Source organism: Medicago truncatula, chromosome 3 (genome assembly GCF_003473485.1).
Source record: "Medicago truncatula cultivar Jemalong A17 chromosome 3, MtrunA17r5.0-ANR, whole genome shotgun sequence".
NCBI lineage: Eukaryota > Viridiplantae > Streptophyta > Magnoliopsida > Fabales > Fabaceae > Medicago > Medicago truncatula.
Genome location: NC_053044.1, coordinates 48236937 through 48256772, shown reverse-complemented (window position 1 = coordinate 48256772; position 19836 = coordinate 48236937). Strand labels below are relative to the sequence as shown.

Here is a 19836-nt window from a genome sequence, read left to right as displayed (position 1 = left end):
TAATAATATAAATACCGTTAGTGTCAACAACACCTAAAAACAAAAACACCGTTTATCTTCTTGTTTTAGGTCCATTTCATTGCAAATTTAACAAACTAATATCCAAGTATATCAGTCCATAACGATTCAGGTTAACTTATAAACAAAACAATAGATGCCATAAATCTTAGTTTTGTAGTAACAAAACATTGTTTAAAGTATTAACCAAATGCATTTAATAAATAAACTTTTTATTATAAAAAAACTTGGATTTTTTTTTTTTTTGAGTTTTGAATCTGGACCTTGCATATAAGCCAAAAGGTGAACTTATAGCGGATAGCTTATAAACTTGTCTGACAAAAAAAGTCTCGTTTAATAACGGTCTTTTCACCTCGAGCTTATAACTTATTTTGTTAGTTAATAGTTTATTTTTTAGATGTTATTTCAAATAACGTTTGAACTTATAGCTTTTAACTTATAATTTTTTATTCCAATTTTACGCTTATAATTTTAATTAAAACCCACCTTTACCCTTTATATATTAAAACACACTCATTACGTTTTCAATGCTTTGCCACTATTTTTTTTTTCCTCGTTTCCAGTTGCTATGTATATTATGTTTTTATGGTGCCACTTAGCTTGGACCTATGTAAGTATTGGTCCATAATAGACAAATATTTAGAAAATTGCTTTTCTGACGTTGAAAACTTTACAATGACAAAAGTAAAATACTTAAATACCTCCAGCGGTAGTTAACTACCGCTGAATGTAAAACTGTAAAAGATGCTTGTCTTCTCCACTTTTCCTTCTAACGTTTCATTTGTCTCACGCTGCCTTGTTCATTCATTTCAAATTTTCTTCTCATTTTCAAAGAGAAAAAGGAAATGTGAGGCAAAGTAGGGAGATAGTAGACCCTTTTTCCATTTTTTCAGTTGAATAAATTCACCAAAATTTCATTGCTGTAGCATCCCTTTGTTCCATAAGCATAGTAAGTACGTATTGGATTGAAATATCCACAAATATTGTGTATTTCTTAGCAAATCACAACAAATAACTACTTACATATTACCTCAAGCACTACCGCTGTATATGTACCTTAATTCAATTAAGAATGGTTCTATTTTTACAATATGGGTATCTTGTTTATGGATATGAAGGTGGGAACAACAACAATGTCTTTGACAAATAGGGTAAGATGCCAATAATATTGCTTCTTGGACTCATATTTGCCAAACATAATGGAATCAAATAATTCTCAATCATCAAATTAGAGAGAGAAAATAGTCAATTTTTTCAAATTCCCAAACAACACAATCAGACTCAAAATACAAAGAGGAATGAATTGCAGTCAATCCAAAACTCTAGATCTATCCTGATTCATGAGTAGTTGATAGTGGAAAACACAAACATAAGAGTTGGGAATGAAATGGTAAAGAACAATTACAGTTTTTGGGTGTTTTAATTTTATTTACAGAGTGTATGTGAAGAAAGGAATTCAGCGGTAGTTAACAACCGCTGGGTCTAGCGGCAGTTAACTGCCGGCGGTTTTTCCAACGGTAGTTAACTACCGCTGAAGACTTTTTAATAAATTATCTGTGTCAATAGGAAGTATTCCATGTCAAAAAAACAATTTTTCAATATTTATAGCCATTAGAATTTAATAATTTAAATTTATTAATTTAACATATCTTGTATATTATAATATTAAATTAATATTTACTCACAAAATTAATATATATATTTTTTTTTTTGAAGGAAGGAATATATATATATAAGCTCGTTAAAAAAATAGCGTTCAACTAACTGATATATGTAAAATGAAATAAAAGGACGTTTATATACCATTCTTTTTTATAAAACTTGGTAATCTAACTAGGAAGATTACTTGAAAAAACCCCAAATTATTATTTTCAAGATTGGCATATTATTTCTAACCCAAGAATAACATACGTATTTTTTTTTATCCTAACACAAAAAAAGGTCTTGGTTCTATTTATAATTTAGATTAGGTTTTTTTTGATGATATTTCTGGAACTTGTTTTCCTAGACATGTTCAATTAGTTGTTTAGTTTTCTGCTGGACCTTAGCCCTCTTTTGTACCAAAAAAAATAAAAATTCAGATACACGATCAAGGCATTATTTAGATACCTTGCTCTCTAATTTTTTTTTTTGGGTTAAATATGTTTTTGGTCCCTATAAAATTGGAACCTTTTAAGTTTAGTCCTTACTTAATTTTAATAGTTCTTTTAGTCCCTAAAAAAAATTGCACCCAAAATTAGTCCCTCCTCAATTCAAATTTGTTTAATTTATGCTTAAACTCTGGAGTTTTTAAACAATTTTTTGCACACGTGTTAAGAATATTACTAAAAGTTCCTTTGCAAAAAGTTGTCGCAAAATTTGATTTTTACGTCAAAATTTTGTTAATTTTATCTTTAACTTTTGTCGTTTTTAAAAATTCATATTTAATTCATTTTATGTTAAAAAATTCTAAATTTTAGTAAATGAACCTTTCATAGTGTTATAAACCTGTCTAAAAAAAAATCGTTCAAAAATTTAAGAGTTTAAGGATAATTGAACAAACTTTGTTGTAACATGAACTAAAATTAGAAGTAATTTTCTTTTGCATGGACTAAAAAACCTATTAAAATTAAGTAAGGACTAAACTTAGAAGTTCGTAATTTTATAGGGATTAAAAACATATTTAACCCTTTTTTTTTTACGGATCTAAATTATTATTTTATAACTTTTTTTGTGTGTGGTATATAATGGTTATTGTGGATAACAACTTAACTACGTTAACTAGTGTTTTCGCAAAAAAAAATCTGGTGATTTTGTTTTCCTAAAAAAGATTAAGAGGTTTTTTTTTTTTTTTTTTTTTTTTTAAATAAAATAAAAAACAGAGTGTTTTAGTACACAACAAATATTAAGAAAACATGTTTTTTTTGTTCAATTTAGAGATTTATCCTTTACTAATAACATAATTTAAATAGAAAGAGATTAGATTTTAATAAGTAGGGTTGCTATCTTACTCTTTATGTTTTTAGGTGGGAGTAAGTTAGCGACCCCCATATATATTCATCGTACCTGATCATAAGGTGATTGTTGGTACTCTTAAATGTGGTGGTTGAAGGTGGTGGAAATGCGTCAGTTTATGCACTAGAACTGCGGGGGGTTGGCCATTGCTAGGAACTCATTCAAAGTCCTTGGGCGATCGAGCTGAACAACCTTTTTGACGTCTGTGTCAGCGCACAAACCCTTTGCAATGAGGTACATTTTCATTGATTCATCGGTACCTCGTACTTGCACGACTTCTTTGTTGAATCTCTCGAAGAGGTTCACTCTTCCCTTGCACTATTGCTTCAAGGGACGCCACAGTTTTGGGTTGGGTCCTTGAAGTAGTGAAATGAGCAGTGAACTCATGGCACAAATCGTCCCATGAGTCGATGGAGTTCCTCCTTAGGTGACGAAGAGCTTGCATTTTACGACGCCTCACACCGATCTGTAGGTGAGGACGGCCTCGATGTTTTCGATGTGCTTGTGCGGATCCGTGGTTCCATCGTACAAGTCCATCTAGGGTGGCTTCTTCAATCCACGACGGATTTGGGCATCGCGGATGCGTCGTGTGAAGGGACCGTACGCGCTTCGAGCATCGCGATTGTCTTCAGAACTGGAGGAGGACCAAGAACTGTTGTGTCTTGGTGGTGACCTCCTTGTGGGAGATCGTCGAGGGGATCTCCTTCTGGGTGATCGTCGGTCGTGGTTTGGAGATCTCACGCTGACGAAACGTGTTGGAGATCTGGATTTGGACAGGCGAGGGCTCCTTCCCCTTCTGTTAAGTGATGGGGAAGGAGCATTGCAGAGAGGGTTCAACTTCCTTTTTGATCGATTGAGGTCAGCAATGCGTCGATTCTGCTCCTCGGTTATCGACGTTTGTCGTTGAACCGTGTAGAGTAAGTAGTTGACCAGGGAATCTGTTGGAGTGGAATTGTCTGCCACCTCGTTAGTTCGTGAGGGACTGTAGAGGGGTTGCTCCTGCAGCTAGCCGTTGAAAATTTTAAAATGGCAGTGCTTAGAAATTTTTAAACAAGTAGGGGTTATTTTTGTTAATTTAGAGTGCAACGGAAAATATTTGGGGTGTGCAATGGAACAAAATCATCCCCAATATGATAGGAGATGTGTTATTTGAACAACGAAAGAAAACTTTTGAAACAATCATATATTTACAAAGAAAATATGTATTGACACCGAAATCAAAATAATAAAAAGAGAAAATGAAAATATAATATGAATCAAAATAGAGAGAAAAATAAAAGTATACAAAAAATATTATCACAGAATGATTGTTCTGATATTATTTTTCATTTAATGGAGAGAGTGAGTATAGTGTTAGAGATAAAGTTAAATTGAGTTAGATTGAATACATATAAACCATAGTAACTTTGGGACCAATTGAAAAATGTGGTCCATGATGGACCAATTTTCTTACGGGTCAATTTATACGCAACAACGTTTTCAATATTATAGCTCTAAGAAAAAAACGTTTTCAATATTGTAAGGTGACAACTAGGGTACCCATGAAAGAATTGTGGATAATTTACTTCAACCAATACATATTAGCCACATAAGCACATTTTTAAGTGGTATCCATGAACTATCTTGATTCCACCAACAAATTGCTCATTTTCATTGGTTGGTGGGTAAATTACCCACCATTCTTCAAAGGTAATCTAGAAAAAACCATATTGTAAATGCTTTGTTCCATATGTTCCTACGTTTCAATGTTTTCCACGTATATCACGATTTTATTTTTATTTTTCTTTTCTTGAAACAATTTTTATTTTAAAATAAAATTTATAATTTATTCTTTTTTATAAAATAATTATACTTGAATTTTTTTGGTAAAGTATAAAAACTGAAATGAAATAAATTTAAAATAAAACTTCAACAAAAGAGTATTTTTTTTTTTGAAAGAGCAAAAAATAATAAGTTAATAATTATATTAGAATTAAAAATGTCCTTTAATGTCATTTTACATTTATAAGCTAGTTGAACCGTTAATTTTACCAAATACTTTAATTAATTTAGCAGCTATCGGCCATCAACTATAAACTATCAGCTATACGCTATATTTACCAAACATAGTCAATGTTGTAAAAAGAAGTTTTATATTCAATTTTAAAACTGAAATTGAAATCAATTTTTTTTATTGTCATGATAGGAAAATACTTGTCTAGGCACAAGTGTTTGGTCACTAAACTAGCCAACTAGGCACACATACATAATTGAGAAAAGATAGAGAGAAGATAATTAAATCATATTTATTTTTTAAATAATTAAATAAAATGTATTTTTGTGTGTGAGTGTCTAAGTACTTTGTCCAAAAGTTTGTACCATGCAAGAGTTTCTCTGTCATGGTATTATTATGAAGATGAATTGAAGATAGTAAACATTCGGAAAAAAAGTGAAGGAAGAAGAAAGGAAACAGAATGGAAAAAACAGATTTGGAATCAGCGAAGAGGTACTTGGAGGAGAAAGGAGAAGCATCGTTAAAGGTAGATGATGATGAATTTCCTCCAAAGTTTCTGGAACATCTAATCTTGCGTGGCCTACGCTTCGATGTCATTGAGCCTGGCCGTGTCATTTTCACAATGAACATACCCCCACGTTTACTCGTTCGTACTCTCTTCAATCTTTTTCTTCTTCTTCTTCATCATTTTTTATGATGGATTTTATTGTTGTTTTTGAGCTGAATTTATTAATGAATTAACTTGCAGAATTCAGGTAAGTACTTGCACCTTGGTGCCACGGTTACTCTGGTGGATGTGGTAGGTTCAATCGCAATTCCCGCCGCTGGATTTCCGTTGGATACTGGAACTTCCGTTGAGATCAATGTCTCATGCTTGGACGCTGCTTATCTCCATGTTAGTGTATTTCAAAGCTTAATCACTCTTGTATTATCGCTAATCATGAAATTTTCAATTAATTTATATTATTCTCCTATTTACATACAGAAGATGCACTCCCTCTTTTCCAAATTCAAAGTTTCTTTACAATATTAATGTTACTTTTTTTATTATACCCTTAACAAAAAATTTTTGTTGACAAAAAAAAACGTTATTCAATAATTCAAATGGATATAATACATCAAAATCAACTAGCTAAAAACTTAAAAGGTGAATGCGAACAAACTCACATACCCAAGTTAATAGCATACAATGACAAAATGCCTACAAACAATATGATAAAATCTAAATCACCATAATACCCATGCTCTCGGATTTGCAACGTTGAGTCCAAATTATTGATTGCATATGTGATTGACTGAGGATGATATTTCAATATGCACCAAACGAACACCGCAACAAGACGTGAAATTAAACAACGCCGCACAAAACAGTAAACACACAACGCCACACCTAGACGACAAAATCACGAAAAAAAAACACAGAAGAAAACACTTGATATATGTGGAAATCACTTATTTAGACGGAAAAAAAGATGCAGAGTGGTGATTTTAGGTCAAAAAATGACCTTATTGCTCTCATTTCTTTCAATTTTTTTTTAATTTATCATTCTCATATTATTTATTAAAAACAATTTTTCAAAATAATATCTATTTCTCATACAAAATTAATTATATTTCTTAATACGTGTGAAATGTTTAAAACGTCTTATAATTAGGACGGAGAAAATAAAATATATTTTTTTTTAACAAAGGAGAGAAGTAAAATATTAATTTATATTACTGTCCTATTTAACAAATATTAAGACCCTAGTTGCATGACAAGTAAGATAAATGAGTTCTTATTAGATAATATTATAAAACTATTTTACACCGTCAATGCATCTTCATTAAGCACATATGCTATTTCACAAAGATTAATGAAAATATCTTTACTTTCCAACAACATTTAAAATTTCTATTTTCAATTTTTAGTTTGAATTAGAATGACATTTAGTTATGAATTTTCCTTTCTCATTATAATAATAGAGATAATATGAAAGATAGTTAGAGAGGATAGATACATTTCTAGAAAAACTGAAAACGATGGTTTGAAAGTTTTCAATATCTTTTTCGTTTATAGAAAATATATTTATACAAAAACACCAAGACAAACTCTTTGTTATGAATGTTTTTTCACCACTGCGTCTGCTTCTTGAATATGATAGTGAGGAAGTGTGAAGATGAACATAATTGGCAGAATGAAGGTTCTTCTGAGTCCATTGGTCATTTATTGAAAATTCATATACAAAGTATCCACAGTATGCTAGCTGCCCACATAAAATAACTATAACTGATTAAATATCGGAAAGTAAATGAATAATACTACTCCTTTCAACTTTTTACATGATGTATTTTTTGTTAGCGATATTAAATAGATAATTAGAGGAATAGGATATTAATCTTTTACTGGTTTTTTGTATTAGATTTGTGTGATGGGAGATATCATAACAACAGTTTTGTTTAATTCCCTGTTGCTTATGCATGGTAGGAGGAGATTGAGATTGATGCTAGGGTTCTACGAGTAGGAAAGGCCGTAGCTGTTGTAAGCGTGGAGTTGAGGAAGAAAAAGACGGACCAAGTTTTTGCTCAAGGGCGTCTTACAAAATATCTTCCCTTTAGGAGTAAAATGTGAATATGTACAAATAATTGTGAAGGAAGCAAACCTGATAACACTGCTACATCCCGTTATTATTTATTTTTTTCAAGACCTTTGGAAATGAACTTGGCTGGCAGTAATGAATGTTTTCTAGAGGTTCAAAGGGTGGGTGATGGCAAGTTATTTTCCTGACTCTCACTTGTTGTTGTCCCATCTCTACGACCAAGAGGTACAGCTCAAAATGACCATTCACTCTGAAAGAGTTCATGAAGTTTTAATTAATAATGTTGGAAGCATGAATGCAATCATTTGTTTCTTTCTACTTACTTGCCTTGGGCAACCAAAATGATTGGATGGAGGAAAGAAATAGAAGGTTGTTGTTGATTAATTGATTTAGAAAGAATGAGATGTGGCAGCAACACAAAGATGAAGATGAGGGAGCGCATCAAATTCTAGTTTTTTTAGGGAAATTCTTATTGGTTCTTCCTCTTCAGAAACATGAATAAATAATATAAAATAAGTAATAAGCTTAATAAAAGATAATGTAAAATTGTTAAAAATTACACGAACACAATCTATACTGCATACAAAGAGATTACATGATTTTGAATAGACTTTTTCACTTCCAATTATACATTTAAACAAAATTGCATATACATATATTGTTGGTATCAAGATAAGAATGTAACTTATTTCATTAAGCGGAGCGATAAAACGTGTATATATCAAGGTTTTCACCCCAAGAAAAAAAATGATAAGAATCTATATAATTTCTTTTTTAGCAAAAGAATCTATATCATATTAGTTATATTATTGGAGTAATTAAAAAGATATGTATAATTTATTACAATATAATGTACAAAATATCTATACCTATAATTTTCAACAAAATCAAAATAATTTTAATCAAATTTTTATAACACCTATTATTCATAATTTATACACATTAGCGTAAGAAAAAGAGTGAACAGACGGATATGTGTCCGTCTGAACACTAGTTAATATAATGTCAAATAAAAAGAAATAATAATCAAATATAATGGTTTGATTCAGACTCCGGATGATCGATTTTGAATAACATGGAATCGATACCCGGACTAATTGATGTTGAATTTGATTAATTTGGTTCTTTGATTGAAGGCAATCATGAGAAAAAATTGAACCAATTTATGAGGTGTGAATTTGTTTTTTGAGATTTGTTCGATTGGTTTAGTTCTTATACCCGAAATAAAGGAGTAGGAGTATTTTTTAAGATGTGTTTAAATATTAAAGGCTAAAATATGATTTTGATCCCTGCAAATATGTCTCGTTTTGGTCTCTGGTCCCACTTTTGTGATGATTTGCACACATGACACATAATGACTGAACCTATTTATTAGAAAAATAGTCCTTGCAAAATCTTTTGATTTTTAAAAAGGTCTTTGCAAAATATTTTACTTTTACAAAATATTTTCAGGGACCAAAAACAACAATTTTTTTTTACAGGAACTAAAACCAAAACGACGCATATTTGCAGGGACTAAAACCATATTTTAGCCAATATTAAACGAGCAAAGATTAAAAACGGAGTGTTAGCCTATTAGTTAAAAAAAAAACACTATAACCTAATGTATTTCATGATAATAAAGGATGAGAGGAAATAGAGTTTTGATGACGTTTACTCGGTCAAACAAGCTTATTTCTCTATCACTCCCTTCGTATCTTAATTACATATCGCAATCATTACTGCACACGTGACAATACACAATTTTGACCATTAATATCTTTAATATTTTATAATAAAATCATTAAAAAAATTGATACTTTAAAAATATTAATTGAGACAAATCAAACAAAATCTTACTGGTGACATTTTATTTACATTGTTTAGGTGTTGATGTTCATTGATTTTGAGTTGTGATTTTGTCATAGCCACCTTGTATAATTGTTTTGGCGTTTGGTTTCTGTTTAGTCTAATATCCAAGTATATACGTCCGTAACCATTCAGGTTATCTTATTAGACTTAAAACAATAGATGGCATAAAATCTTAGTTTTGAAACAAAAAAACACATTGTTTAAAGTATTAAACCAAATACATTTAATAAATGAGCTTTTTATTATTTTATATTTTTTGACAAAATGAACTTTTTATTATTATATAAAAAAACTTGGCTTTTAGCTTGGATTTGATATATAGTTGGACCACGTTCTTCACGCGAGGGGGCCAGTAAAGTGAAGTGTTATCCTTCTTTATATCTTTACTTTATTTTTGTGTAGATCTCATTCTATTTCAAAAATGAAATTGAAATAATAAATAAAAAGTTGATCATGATATAATTACGAAGATGAATTGAAGATAGTAAAGATTGGGGAAAAGGTGAAGGAAAAAGAATGGAAAAAAGAGAAGGAACGATTACGGATTTAGAATCAGTGAAGAGATATTTAGAGAAAAGAGAAGCATCAACGGTAGATGATGAATTTCCTCCCAAGTTCCTGGAACCTTTCATCTTGCGTGGCCTACGATTGGATCTCATTGAGCCTGGCCATGTCGTTTTCTCAATGAACATACCTCCACGTTTACTCGTTCGTACTCTCCTCAATCTTCTTCTTGCTTTTGATGATGGATTTTGTTGTTGTTTTGACCTTAATTATTTAATTAACACGCAGAATTCAGGTAAGCACTTGCACGTTGGTGCTATTGTTACTCTGGTGGATGTGGTAGGAGCAATTGCAATTCCTGCCGCTGGATTTCCAATGGATACTGGAGTTTCCCTCGAGATCAATGTGTCATGCTTCGATGCTGCTTATGTCCATGTTAGTATATTTAAAAGCTTAATTACTCTTGTATTATCGCTAATCAAACATTTTTTAATTAATTAATATTTAATACTACTATTGTCCTAATTAACTAATAGAAGATGTAAATTTGTTTTTCACGGTTTTGTACACCATCAATTAAGAAGTTATGTTTACTTTCTAACAACATTTTCAATTTTTACTTTGAATTGTAATTGTGATGCATATAAAGTGATAGCTATAATTAGTGAGGATACGTCCCTCCAGCTGAAATCGATGTTTTGAATATTTCAATCTCTTTTTTCGTTTCTTAATACTAATATTTATTGGTGTTCTGTAAATAATTGTCGGGGTGATTTTGTGTTAGCATAGTTGTGATGACTTCGGTTTATAAACAAACAATGCCCTTCAACACTAATTCTTGTTTAAAAGAATGTTTTCAAAATTTCAGCATTTTCAAAAACTTTTATGTTATCTTTTGTAGTGTATTACCCGAAAAAGAAAACGGACCCGTATTCAGTCTAGATTAATAAAGGGAAAACAAAGGATGCATATTTATTCTTAAAATACAAAGACAAACTCTTTTTATGATGTTTTTCACCACTGCTAATTGAATATGAGAATGAGGAAGTGTGAAGACTGAACAGAATTGAGAGAATGAATGTTCTTCTGAGTTCATTCATCATTCATTGAAACTTCTTATACATAGCATCTATACAGACTACACTATCTCACTGCCCCACTAAGCTAACGGTAATGTATCATTCACTAAAATAACAGAAAGTGAATGAGTAATACTACTCCTTTCAATTTTTTACATGCTTTGTTGTTATCTGTGATATCAAATTGATAATTAGAGGAATATGATATTCTTTTCCTGGTTTTTTTTATTAAATTTGTGTGATGAAGATATCACAAAAATAGTTCTTTCTTTGTTTAATTCCCTATGGCTTATGCAATGGTAGGAGGAGATTGAGATTGATAACAAGGTTCTACGAGTAGGAAATGCTATAGCTGTTGTAAGCGTAGAGTTCAGGAAGAAAAAGACGGGCCAAATTTTTGCTCAAGGGCGTCATACCAAGTATCTTCCCTTTGTCAGTAAAATGTGAATGTGCATACAAGTAATTGTGAAGGAAGCAAACCTGATAGGTTTTTTTTCAAGACCTTTGGAAATGTACTTGGCCAGTAATGTTTTCTAGAGGTTCAAAGGGTGGGTGATGGCAATTGGCAAGTTATGGAGGTATCCAAAAGGACAAAAGATCATCGAGGTGTAGCTACATTAATCTTTGTAAACATAAATGATTGGCTTTACAACCAAATTGCGAAACAAAGTAGTAAATAGAGGAGAAATAAACAGAAACACTGTTCGGTCAACAACAACAAAAACATAAACACTTTTATCTGCTTGTTTTAGGTTCATTTCATTGCAAATTCAAATTTAACAAACTAGTAATATACGCGTCCATTACTATAGACACTATTTATCCACTTAATAGACAAAACAATAAATGCCGTGATATATTAGTTTTTTTAGTAACAAAACATTGTTCAAATATTCATTTTAGTCTCTTAATGTGTAATAAATAGGCACAATAGTAAATGAATGTATCAAAATGATAAAGTAGTCCTTGATTATGCACATCCAACTCGTCCCTCGAGTTAAAATATATGGTTAATACTGTTTTCAATGTACTCACTTGTAATACACTATCAGTTATATAAGAAAAGAGTTATTGTATTATTGAAGTATTTACTTATTTTAACGTCCCTATATCAATCCTATGTGTTTTGAAATTTTGATATATTGATAAACTATTCTAACTAACTCGTTACATTGACCAAAATATTTTTTTATTTTTTTTACCAAAACGACTATTATCCCTTTAAAATATTAACCAAATGCAGTTAATAAAAACTTGGCGTCCTCGTGAGCTTAACTTATTTGATAAGAACAATACATAAAATATGCAAAGTCCAGGGTTCAAACCCCGATCACCACAAAAAAAAAAAAAAAAACTTGGCTTAGCTTGGATTTGGTATATATATATATATTGGACCACGTTCTTCACGCGAGGGCCGGTAAAGTGGTCTTTATATCTTTATTTTTGTCTCTATATATATATATATATATTGTAAAAGAATTCAACTCTCTCCCAACACATTTTGTTCGCGTCCAACTGAAATATCGAAAATACCCCTGCGTTAGTTAAGTAATGCATGTGTTAAAATCTATGCATCTTAACATGCGCTGCACAATTTAATTCACGCTGGAACTAACACTTGCGTGAGTTAACTCACGTTGGGAATTAACACGTGCGTGAGTTAACTCACTTAGCGGTATTTTAGGAAGTTCAGTTAGGCGCGAGCAAAATGTGTTGGGAGAAGAGCAAAATTCATTGTAAAAAGAAGTTTATAAGTCCTCTTGAACTTAATTCAGTTGGTAGGGAAATTGCATAATTTATGGAGGGATCGGGATTTGAACCCCGAACACCCCACTTCGCATTTAATTGCTCAAGCCACTAGGTTATTAGACAAAAAAAAAAGTCAAATACATCTAAAGGTCCTTTAAGTTTTTTATTTTTCCCAAAGTGGTGCTTTAAGTTTCAAAATTCTCATACAAGTCCTTTTAGTTTTTGAATCGTTTCAAACAAGTCCTATTGTAGATAGCATAGTTGGTAATTGCTTTCTTGAACTCATCTTTGGTACCGAATCTGGCTCCTAACACCCACTTAAAATTACTCATTTTTTAGGCATGTCAAATGGTGGATAATGCTCTTTGTTGCTATCATATGAATCATCACCGTTATCCTCTAAAAGGACGTGTTTGAAACGATTCAAAAACTAAAAAGGACATGTTTAGGACTTTTGAAACTTAAAGAACAACTTTGGAAAAAACGAAAAACTTAAAAGACCATTTGCCAAAAAAAAAAAAAAAAAAAGCTTTATAATCTATTTCAAAAACAGAAGCTACATTGAAAAAAAAAAATAGAATGGAAAAAACAGAAGGAACTATGCCAGATTTGGAATCAGTGAAGAAGTATTTGGAGAAAAGACTAGCATCAACGGTAGATGATGAATTTCCTCCAAAGTTTTTGCAACATCTAATCTTGCGCGCCCTGCGATTGGATCTCATTGAACCTGGTCGTGTCGTCTTCTCAATGAACATACCCCCACGTTTACTCGTTCGTACTCTCTTCAATCTTCTTCTTCTTCTTCTTCTTCTTCTTCTTCTTCATTTGACATAAATTAATTCATTAATTCGCAGAATTCAGGTAAGTACTTGCACGGTGGTGCTATCACTACTCTGGTGGATATCGCAGGCGGAACCGCAATTCCCGCAGCTGGATTTCCGTGGAAATCCGGAGTTTCCGTAGAGATCAATATATCATGCTTGGATGCTGCCTATGTCAATGTTAGTTTATTTCAAAGCTTAATCACTCTTGCATTATCGCTAATCCTACAATTTTTGTAATTAGTTGTATGGTAAAACTATTTTACACTGTCAAGCCATGTCCATTAAGCACATTTGCTAATTCACAAAGACTAATGAAACTATCTTCACCTTCTAACAGCATTTTAAATTTCTATTTTCTTTTTTTACTTTGAATCAGAATGACATTTAGATATGAATTTTCATTTCTAATTATAATAATAGAGATAATGTGAAAGCTAGTTAGCTGAAAACGATGGTTTGAAAATTTGAATATCTTTTTCGTTTATAGAAAATGCATATTTATACAAAAACACCAAGACAAACTCTTTGTTATGATGCTTTTTTACCACTTCTTATTGAATCTGAGTCCATTGTTCATTTATTGAAGCTTCATATACAAACAAAGTGTCTACAGTAGCTAGCTGCCGACACAACAGAGTGAATAATTATGACTGATTAAATATCTGAAAGTAAATGAATAATACCACTCCTTTCAATTTTTTACATGATGTATTGTTTAATTTTTTTTTGTGATATTAAATTTTGATAATTGGAGGAATAGGATATTTTTTTACTGGTTTTTTGTGTTAGGAGGAGATTGAGATTGATACCAGGGTTCTAAGACTAGGAAAGGCTGTAGCTGTTCTAAGCGTGGAGTTGAGGAAGAAAAAAACTGGCCAAGTTTTTGCTCAAGGGCGTCATACAAAATTTCTTCCCCTAAAATATCTTCCCCTTAAGAGTAAAATGTGAATATGTACAAGTAATTGTGAAGGAAGCAAAGCTGACAGATGGAAGTAGAAGTTTGATGATGTTTACTCGGTAAAAGAAAAGAAACTTATTTCTCTATTATTAATATATTGATTGATTATGATGATCGTCTTCCAACGAAATACAACGTGCTTCCTCGTGAGATTAATAATTTAGATTCCTCCTTTTGTGTAGGAGGATGGGAAGTGAATGAAACGTCACAATCTTTATTCTTTTAATGTCCTTTATTTTAGCAAGGTTGGGTCAGATGTGTTGATAAAGATTAGGTTGAGTGTTAGACGTGCATCGTTTAATATTTTTTTACACGTCACTCAGTTTAACATGTGTGTCATGGTTAAGCAAATCATGAAAATCTTTGCTCTATATTGTTGGTACTTGGCATGCATTTGATCGACTTGGAAATATAGTAACAATTTGATTTTTGATTAGCAAGATCGTAGGAAAGGTCCAATCATTGATATGATAATTTTTTTGATATGGTCATGAATTAAAACAAAAGTTTACATATTTTCTTTTGTTTTTTTACCGGTAGTACATAACCTTTACAATATTTAGGCATTGATGTTCATTGATTTTGAGTTGTGATTTTGTCGTAGACACCTTGTATAATTGTTTTGACATTAAATTAATTGAAGAACATAATCTTATTATACACCGTCGATATTAGATCATTTCTTTTCCACTTTCCAACACAACTAATTTAACTTATATATGTAGTTTTCTTTTTTATTTGCAAAACTTATTTTGAGAATTGGTAAATTAAACCCATAGGAACCAAAACACAAATCTGCAACTGGTCTGCAATCCTCCGCTACATCTTCTCGCTGTCGTCGTCGCCATCGTTAAACATGAGATTAAAACACGACTAATACCTCAAATTCGTCCTTGAATTTTGAAAAATCGGCTAATTTCGTTCCTGAATTTTGCGAAATATCAAATTAGTCCATGAATTTACAAAATATCAAACAAATCAGTCCCTCCGTTAAGTTGGTCTGTTAATGGAGGTGACGTGTAACGTTAACCTCTGACAAAGCTTACCACGTAAGATGCCACGCAAGCAGGGATCAAACTGATTGATTTACACAAAATTTCCAAGGACCAAATTGATGAATTTACACAAAATTTCCAAGGACCAAATTGATGGATTTTCAGAAAATTGGCAGCGGCTCTTTCCCTTCTTTGTGAGTAACAGCTCTTTCTTCTCTTCCTCATTAAGGGCTATTTCTTCCCCAAATATATAAATTTGGAACCCTAATGTTATAATTCCTTACAAAGTTCAAAATCCCCAAAATTTCTTCCATGAATTGATGTCAAATTTCTTCCCCAATTCAAAAAACTTATAACCCTAATTTTTTTGATTAAATTCAAAATTCATAAATCAAGTGGTCTGCCTTGTAGATTCGGTGTTCAAAATTGATGGGTGGTGCGCAAATGGGCAAAAACAACTACAACAACCGGTATTCATCTTCAAGCTCTAGGTGTATTTTGGAGGACAAGGTTGATGGATAAAGTTGATTGTGTAGGAAGTGAGCTTAGGTTGATTAAGATATTGATAGGAGTATTTTGTTTGATTGAGTTGTTTAAAATAATATTGTATTATGCCAAGTCCATGTAATGTTGTAATGAAAAGAGGTTGTCGATGAATGAACCAAACCATTATGTCAAAATATTTCAATCAAATTGGTTCTTGAATTATATCCATATCCATCATATCGATCCTCAAATTAGTTTAAATACCATCAAATAGGTCCTTGAATTTTCACAACAGATATCACTGTGATCCTTGGTGCATACATTTGCTGAACAAAGTAAAAAGTAAAAGACAGACACTTTGATTATAAAAAGACGGACATTTTCATACCATCATAAGTCATATATTTGATGTTCATAAGTCATTACATAGCCAAAAAAATAACATTACATAGTCATCAAATCATTTGATGTTCTTAAGTGATTATATATCCAAAAAAGCGTAAACTAAACAAGTCCAAAAAGCATTAATTAAACTAGTCCAAAAACATAATTTAAACATGCATCAATGCTTTGGAAATTCTGGAGCTGGGATAAACTCCATGTATTGGGGTTGAGTAGAAGCGGATGACCCGTAATTTGGATTTGAAATTCTAATAACTCCAAGAGCAGTTGGATCTTGTGGAGCAGGACCCCTCAGTGGTGTTTGTTTATGCATGTCATTTGAATTCATTGGTCCTCTCATGCCATATCTCCTTGTACTCATTCTCTGCAAATAAAATCAATCATATGAGCCCTTAAATTATAACAAAATTCATCAAATTAGTCCTCAAATTATGACAGTAAGTCTCAAATCGATCCAGGACAATACATGTAATAGAGGGGTATAATTGGAAACACAGGAAAAAAGAGACTGAAATGTTAAATATCAAATTTTGACCATTTCCATCAATTTAGTCCTTGTACACGTGGCTGACTTGCTGACACGTGTACAGGACAACAAAGCATGCAAGAAGCCACATCATCACTATTAACGGACCTTTTGGACGGAGGGACGAATTTGATGGACTTCTGCAAAATTCAGGGACTAATTTGATATTTCGCAAAATTCAGGGATGAAATTGGCCGATTTTCAAAATTCAAGGACGAATTTGAGGTATTAGTCATTAAAACACTTAATTAATTTCACGAGAGATCAAAGAATTGTAAAATCCAAGCCTTCACCTTGCAAGATTAAACATGCACTACTAAATTATCTCCAATTTCATGCACTTAGATGTCATCATAAAACTGAAAAAGGGGACACCGCGACGGTGAGAAAGACGGTGAGTCAGCGACGGTGAGTCTGATGCATATAACAACCAGATTTTGAGAACATGAGGATATCCAGGAGATGCGAGAGAACTTGGCATTGTTTCAATGTTTTGTTACTTCTCAGATAATGTTTGATCTCAAGAGTTGAATCTTTCTTACCAGATGTCGGGAATTGAGAATTGGACAAATTAAAACTGTGCAGATCCGGATTGAGGGAGATGAGTTGTAGAAAATGGATAGTTGGATCTAGTGTGAGACACACATGATAAGATGTAATATACTCTAAAATTTGATGGTTGATTTGCAATGGTCCATGGTGGAAAAGGATTGACATTTTCCATGTTAAACTCCACCTGATTTCTATCTTGTAAACTCTTTGTAATCATTGTATGTTCTTGACATGCCTTGTGCTATGAAAGCTTTTATAATTTATCTTATTTTTGGCTTCTAAAAAATAAAAATTAAGCAAACTTGGCTTAGCTTGGATTTAATTTAATAATATAATGAGAGCATTCAAACTGAGAGGGCAGTGAGGTGAAAGTGTTACATCGTTCCTTTATTTTTGGTACAAAGAAACAAACAAACATTTTTTTTTTTTAATCAAATGCTTTAGATTGGGTTGAATCGTTGGTTGAATAGATCAAGTTGACTATTGCTTGTGGACACCTTTTGAAACAAACACGAAGAAGTATGCATAAACTGTTAAATATTTGTCTTCTTTTTTTTGACTGGACTAACTTCTTGTCATAGGTTCATTATTTTTATTGACTTGATTACCATCCTTATCTAGACTAAGTTATTCAAACCGAGAGGACAGCGTGAAGTGTTATCCTTCTTTATCAATTTTATATGGTGAAAAAAAAGCTACAAACTAAAAGTCAATGCTGCTAAACAAACAAACAAACAAACAAAAAAACAGAATGGGAAAAACAGAAGCGTCAACGAAGAAAGGAGAAGCATCGTCAATGGTAGACGATGAATTGCCTCAGGAGTTTCTGGAACATCTAACCTTGCGCGGCCTACGATTGGATCGCATTGAACCTGGTCGTGTCGTCTTCTCAATGAACATACCTCCACGTTTACTCGTTCGTATCCTACACTATTCATCATCTTCTTTTTGTTTTTTACCAATATTAACTAATTAATTCGCAGAATTCAAGTAAATACTTGCACGGTGGTGCTATAACTACTCTGGTTAGGGATGGCAATGGGTACCCAATGGGTAGGGTACTACAATGCCCGTCCCCATACCCGCATTTATAAAAAATACCCGTATCCGTGCCCGTACCCTCGTGGGCAACAACTTTAGTCCCCTTCCCCATACCCTATGGGTACTTAAGTACCCATACCCGCACCCATTACCCGCACTTTAACTATGGAAAAACAAAAAAAAAAAAACATCACAAATGAAATAAAACTACGATCCCAATTTTTTAAAATTAACTCATAAAATAATATGAACCGTGGTATTTAGTCAAATAGAAAACATCTGAAATATGCCTAAAAAATTATACACCAGCATGATGGAGTTGTTATTGTATTAAGTAGTTGTTTGTTTTAAGTTTAGGTTTAGGCTTAAACAGCTAAATAAATTAATTAATTATACATAAAAAATAAATAAATAATTTATGATATTATATAAATATGTATATGCGGGTCTGCGGGTCTGGGCAGTATAGTACCCTTACCCGTGCCCATACCCATTTAATTTTGTGGGTATTACCCGTACCCGTGCCCAGACCTAGAAAAGCGGGGTTTTACCCTACCCATTGTGGGTATTTTTTGCGGGTATCCATTGGGTCTGGGTCCAATTGCCATCCCTAACTCTGGTGGATATAGTAGGCGCAGCCGCAATTCCCGCAGCTGGATTTCCGTGGAATTCTGGAGTTTCCATTGAGATTAATATCTCATGCTTTGATGCTACTTATGTCAATGAAGAGATTGAGATTGATGCTAGAGTTTTACGAATAGGAAAGGCTGTAGCTGTTGTAAGCGTGGAGTTCAAGAAGAAAAAGACTGGACAAGTTTTTGCTCAAGGGCGTCATACCAAATATATTCCCTTTGTAAGTAAAATGTGAAACCGAGACCAAAGGACACTAGAAGATGTATGCACTTTCTGCGGTAGAAAACTCTCTATTCTACCATGATTCAAATAAAAAATTCCATTTAACATTCATTATTTCTCAGGTGATAGTATTGGATTTTTATCAGATTTTTTTTTGGGTAGATAGACGAAATGGTAAACCATTATAAACTCACACACATAAGTGGAGGTAACGGGGTTCGAACCCCGATCATGCGTCCGGTCTAACAATTTTAGCATTTTGCCAGTTGAGCTAGGATTTTTATCATGTTTTGTTTATGTTTCATATATATCAATCTTGGTATTTTCTTATTGGAAAGTGCTAACAGATGTTTTCATTGGGCTATTGTCTAGACATCTAAATAGGGGTGCCAAAAATACCCATGCCCATGGGTATCCGTCATGGGTATGG

The 19836-nt window shown here is 32.3% G+C and overlaps 4 protein-coding genes across 6 annotated transcripts; all 4 read left to right on the top strand.

Moving 5' to 3' along the window:
* The first annotated feature begins 5385 nt into the window (after positions 1-5385).
* LOC11431158 (uncharacterized) lies at positions 5386-8011 on the top strand. Its single transcript, XM_003602661.3, has 3 exons — positions 5386-5651; positions 5754-5900; positions 7473-8011. The coding sequence occupies exons 1-3, from the start codon at positions 5466-5468 to the stop codon at positions 7614-7616; spliced, it is 477 nt and encodes a 158-aa protein (XP_003602709.1). The 5' UTR covers positions 5386-5465; the 3' UTR covers positions 7617-8011.
* Positions 8012-9767: 1756 nt separating this feature from the next.
* LOC11428661 (putative esterase C31F10.02) lies at positions 9768-12048 on the top strand. The gene is made up of 3 exons (XM_003602660.4): positions 9768-10143; positions 10228-10374; positions 11322-12048. Exons 1-3 carry the CDS (start codon positions 9952-9954, stop codon positions 11463-11465), a joined length of 483 nt encoding a protein of 160 aa, XP_003602708.1. The 5' UTR covers positions 9768-9951; the 3' UTR covers positions 11466-12048.
* A 1274-nt stretch (positions 12049-13322) lies between these two features.
* LOC11431157 (acyl-coenzyme A thioesterase 13) lies at positions 13323-17778 on the top strand. 3 transcript variants are annotated; one of them, XR_005645300.1, is made up of 4 exons: positions 13323-13538; positions 13622-13768; positions 14381-14608; positions 17304-17778. XR_005645300.1 is itself a non-coding variant. In XM_003602659.4 (3 exons), exons 1-3 carry the CDS (start codon positions 13347-13349, stop codon positions 14537-14539), a joined length of 498 nt encoding a protein of 165 aa, XP_003602707.1. In that variant the 5' UTR covers positions 13323-13346; the 3' UTR covers positions 14540-14985. The 3 variants fall into 3 exon arrangements, 1 of the variants encoding a protein (XP_003602707.1); XR_005645301.1 differs by lacking the exon at positions 17304-17778 and adding an exon at positions 14732-14985; XM_003602659.4 differs by lacking the exon at positions 17304-17778 and having other exon boundaries at positions 14381-14985.
* A 442-nt stretch (positions 17779-18220) lies between these two features.
* LOC120579451 (acyl-coenzyme A thioesterase 13) lies at positions 18221-19527 on the top strand. The gene is made up of 3 exons (XM_039831724.1): positions 18221-18426; positions 18494-18535; positions 19171-19527. The coding sequence occupies exons 1-3, from the start codon at positions 18223-18225 to the stop codon at positions 19417-19419; spliced, it is 495 nt and encodes a 164-aa protein (XP_039687658.1). The 5' UTR covers positions 18221-18222; the 3' UTR covers positions 19420-19527.
* The last annotated feature ends 309 nt before the right edge of the window (positions 19528-19836 follow it).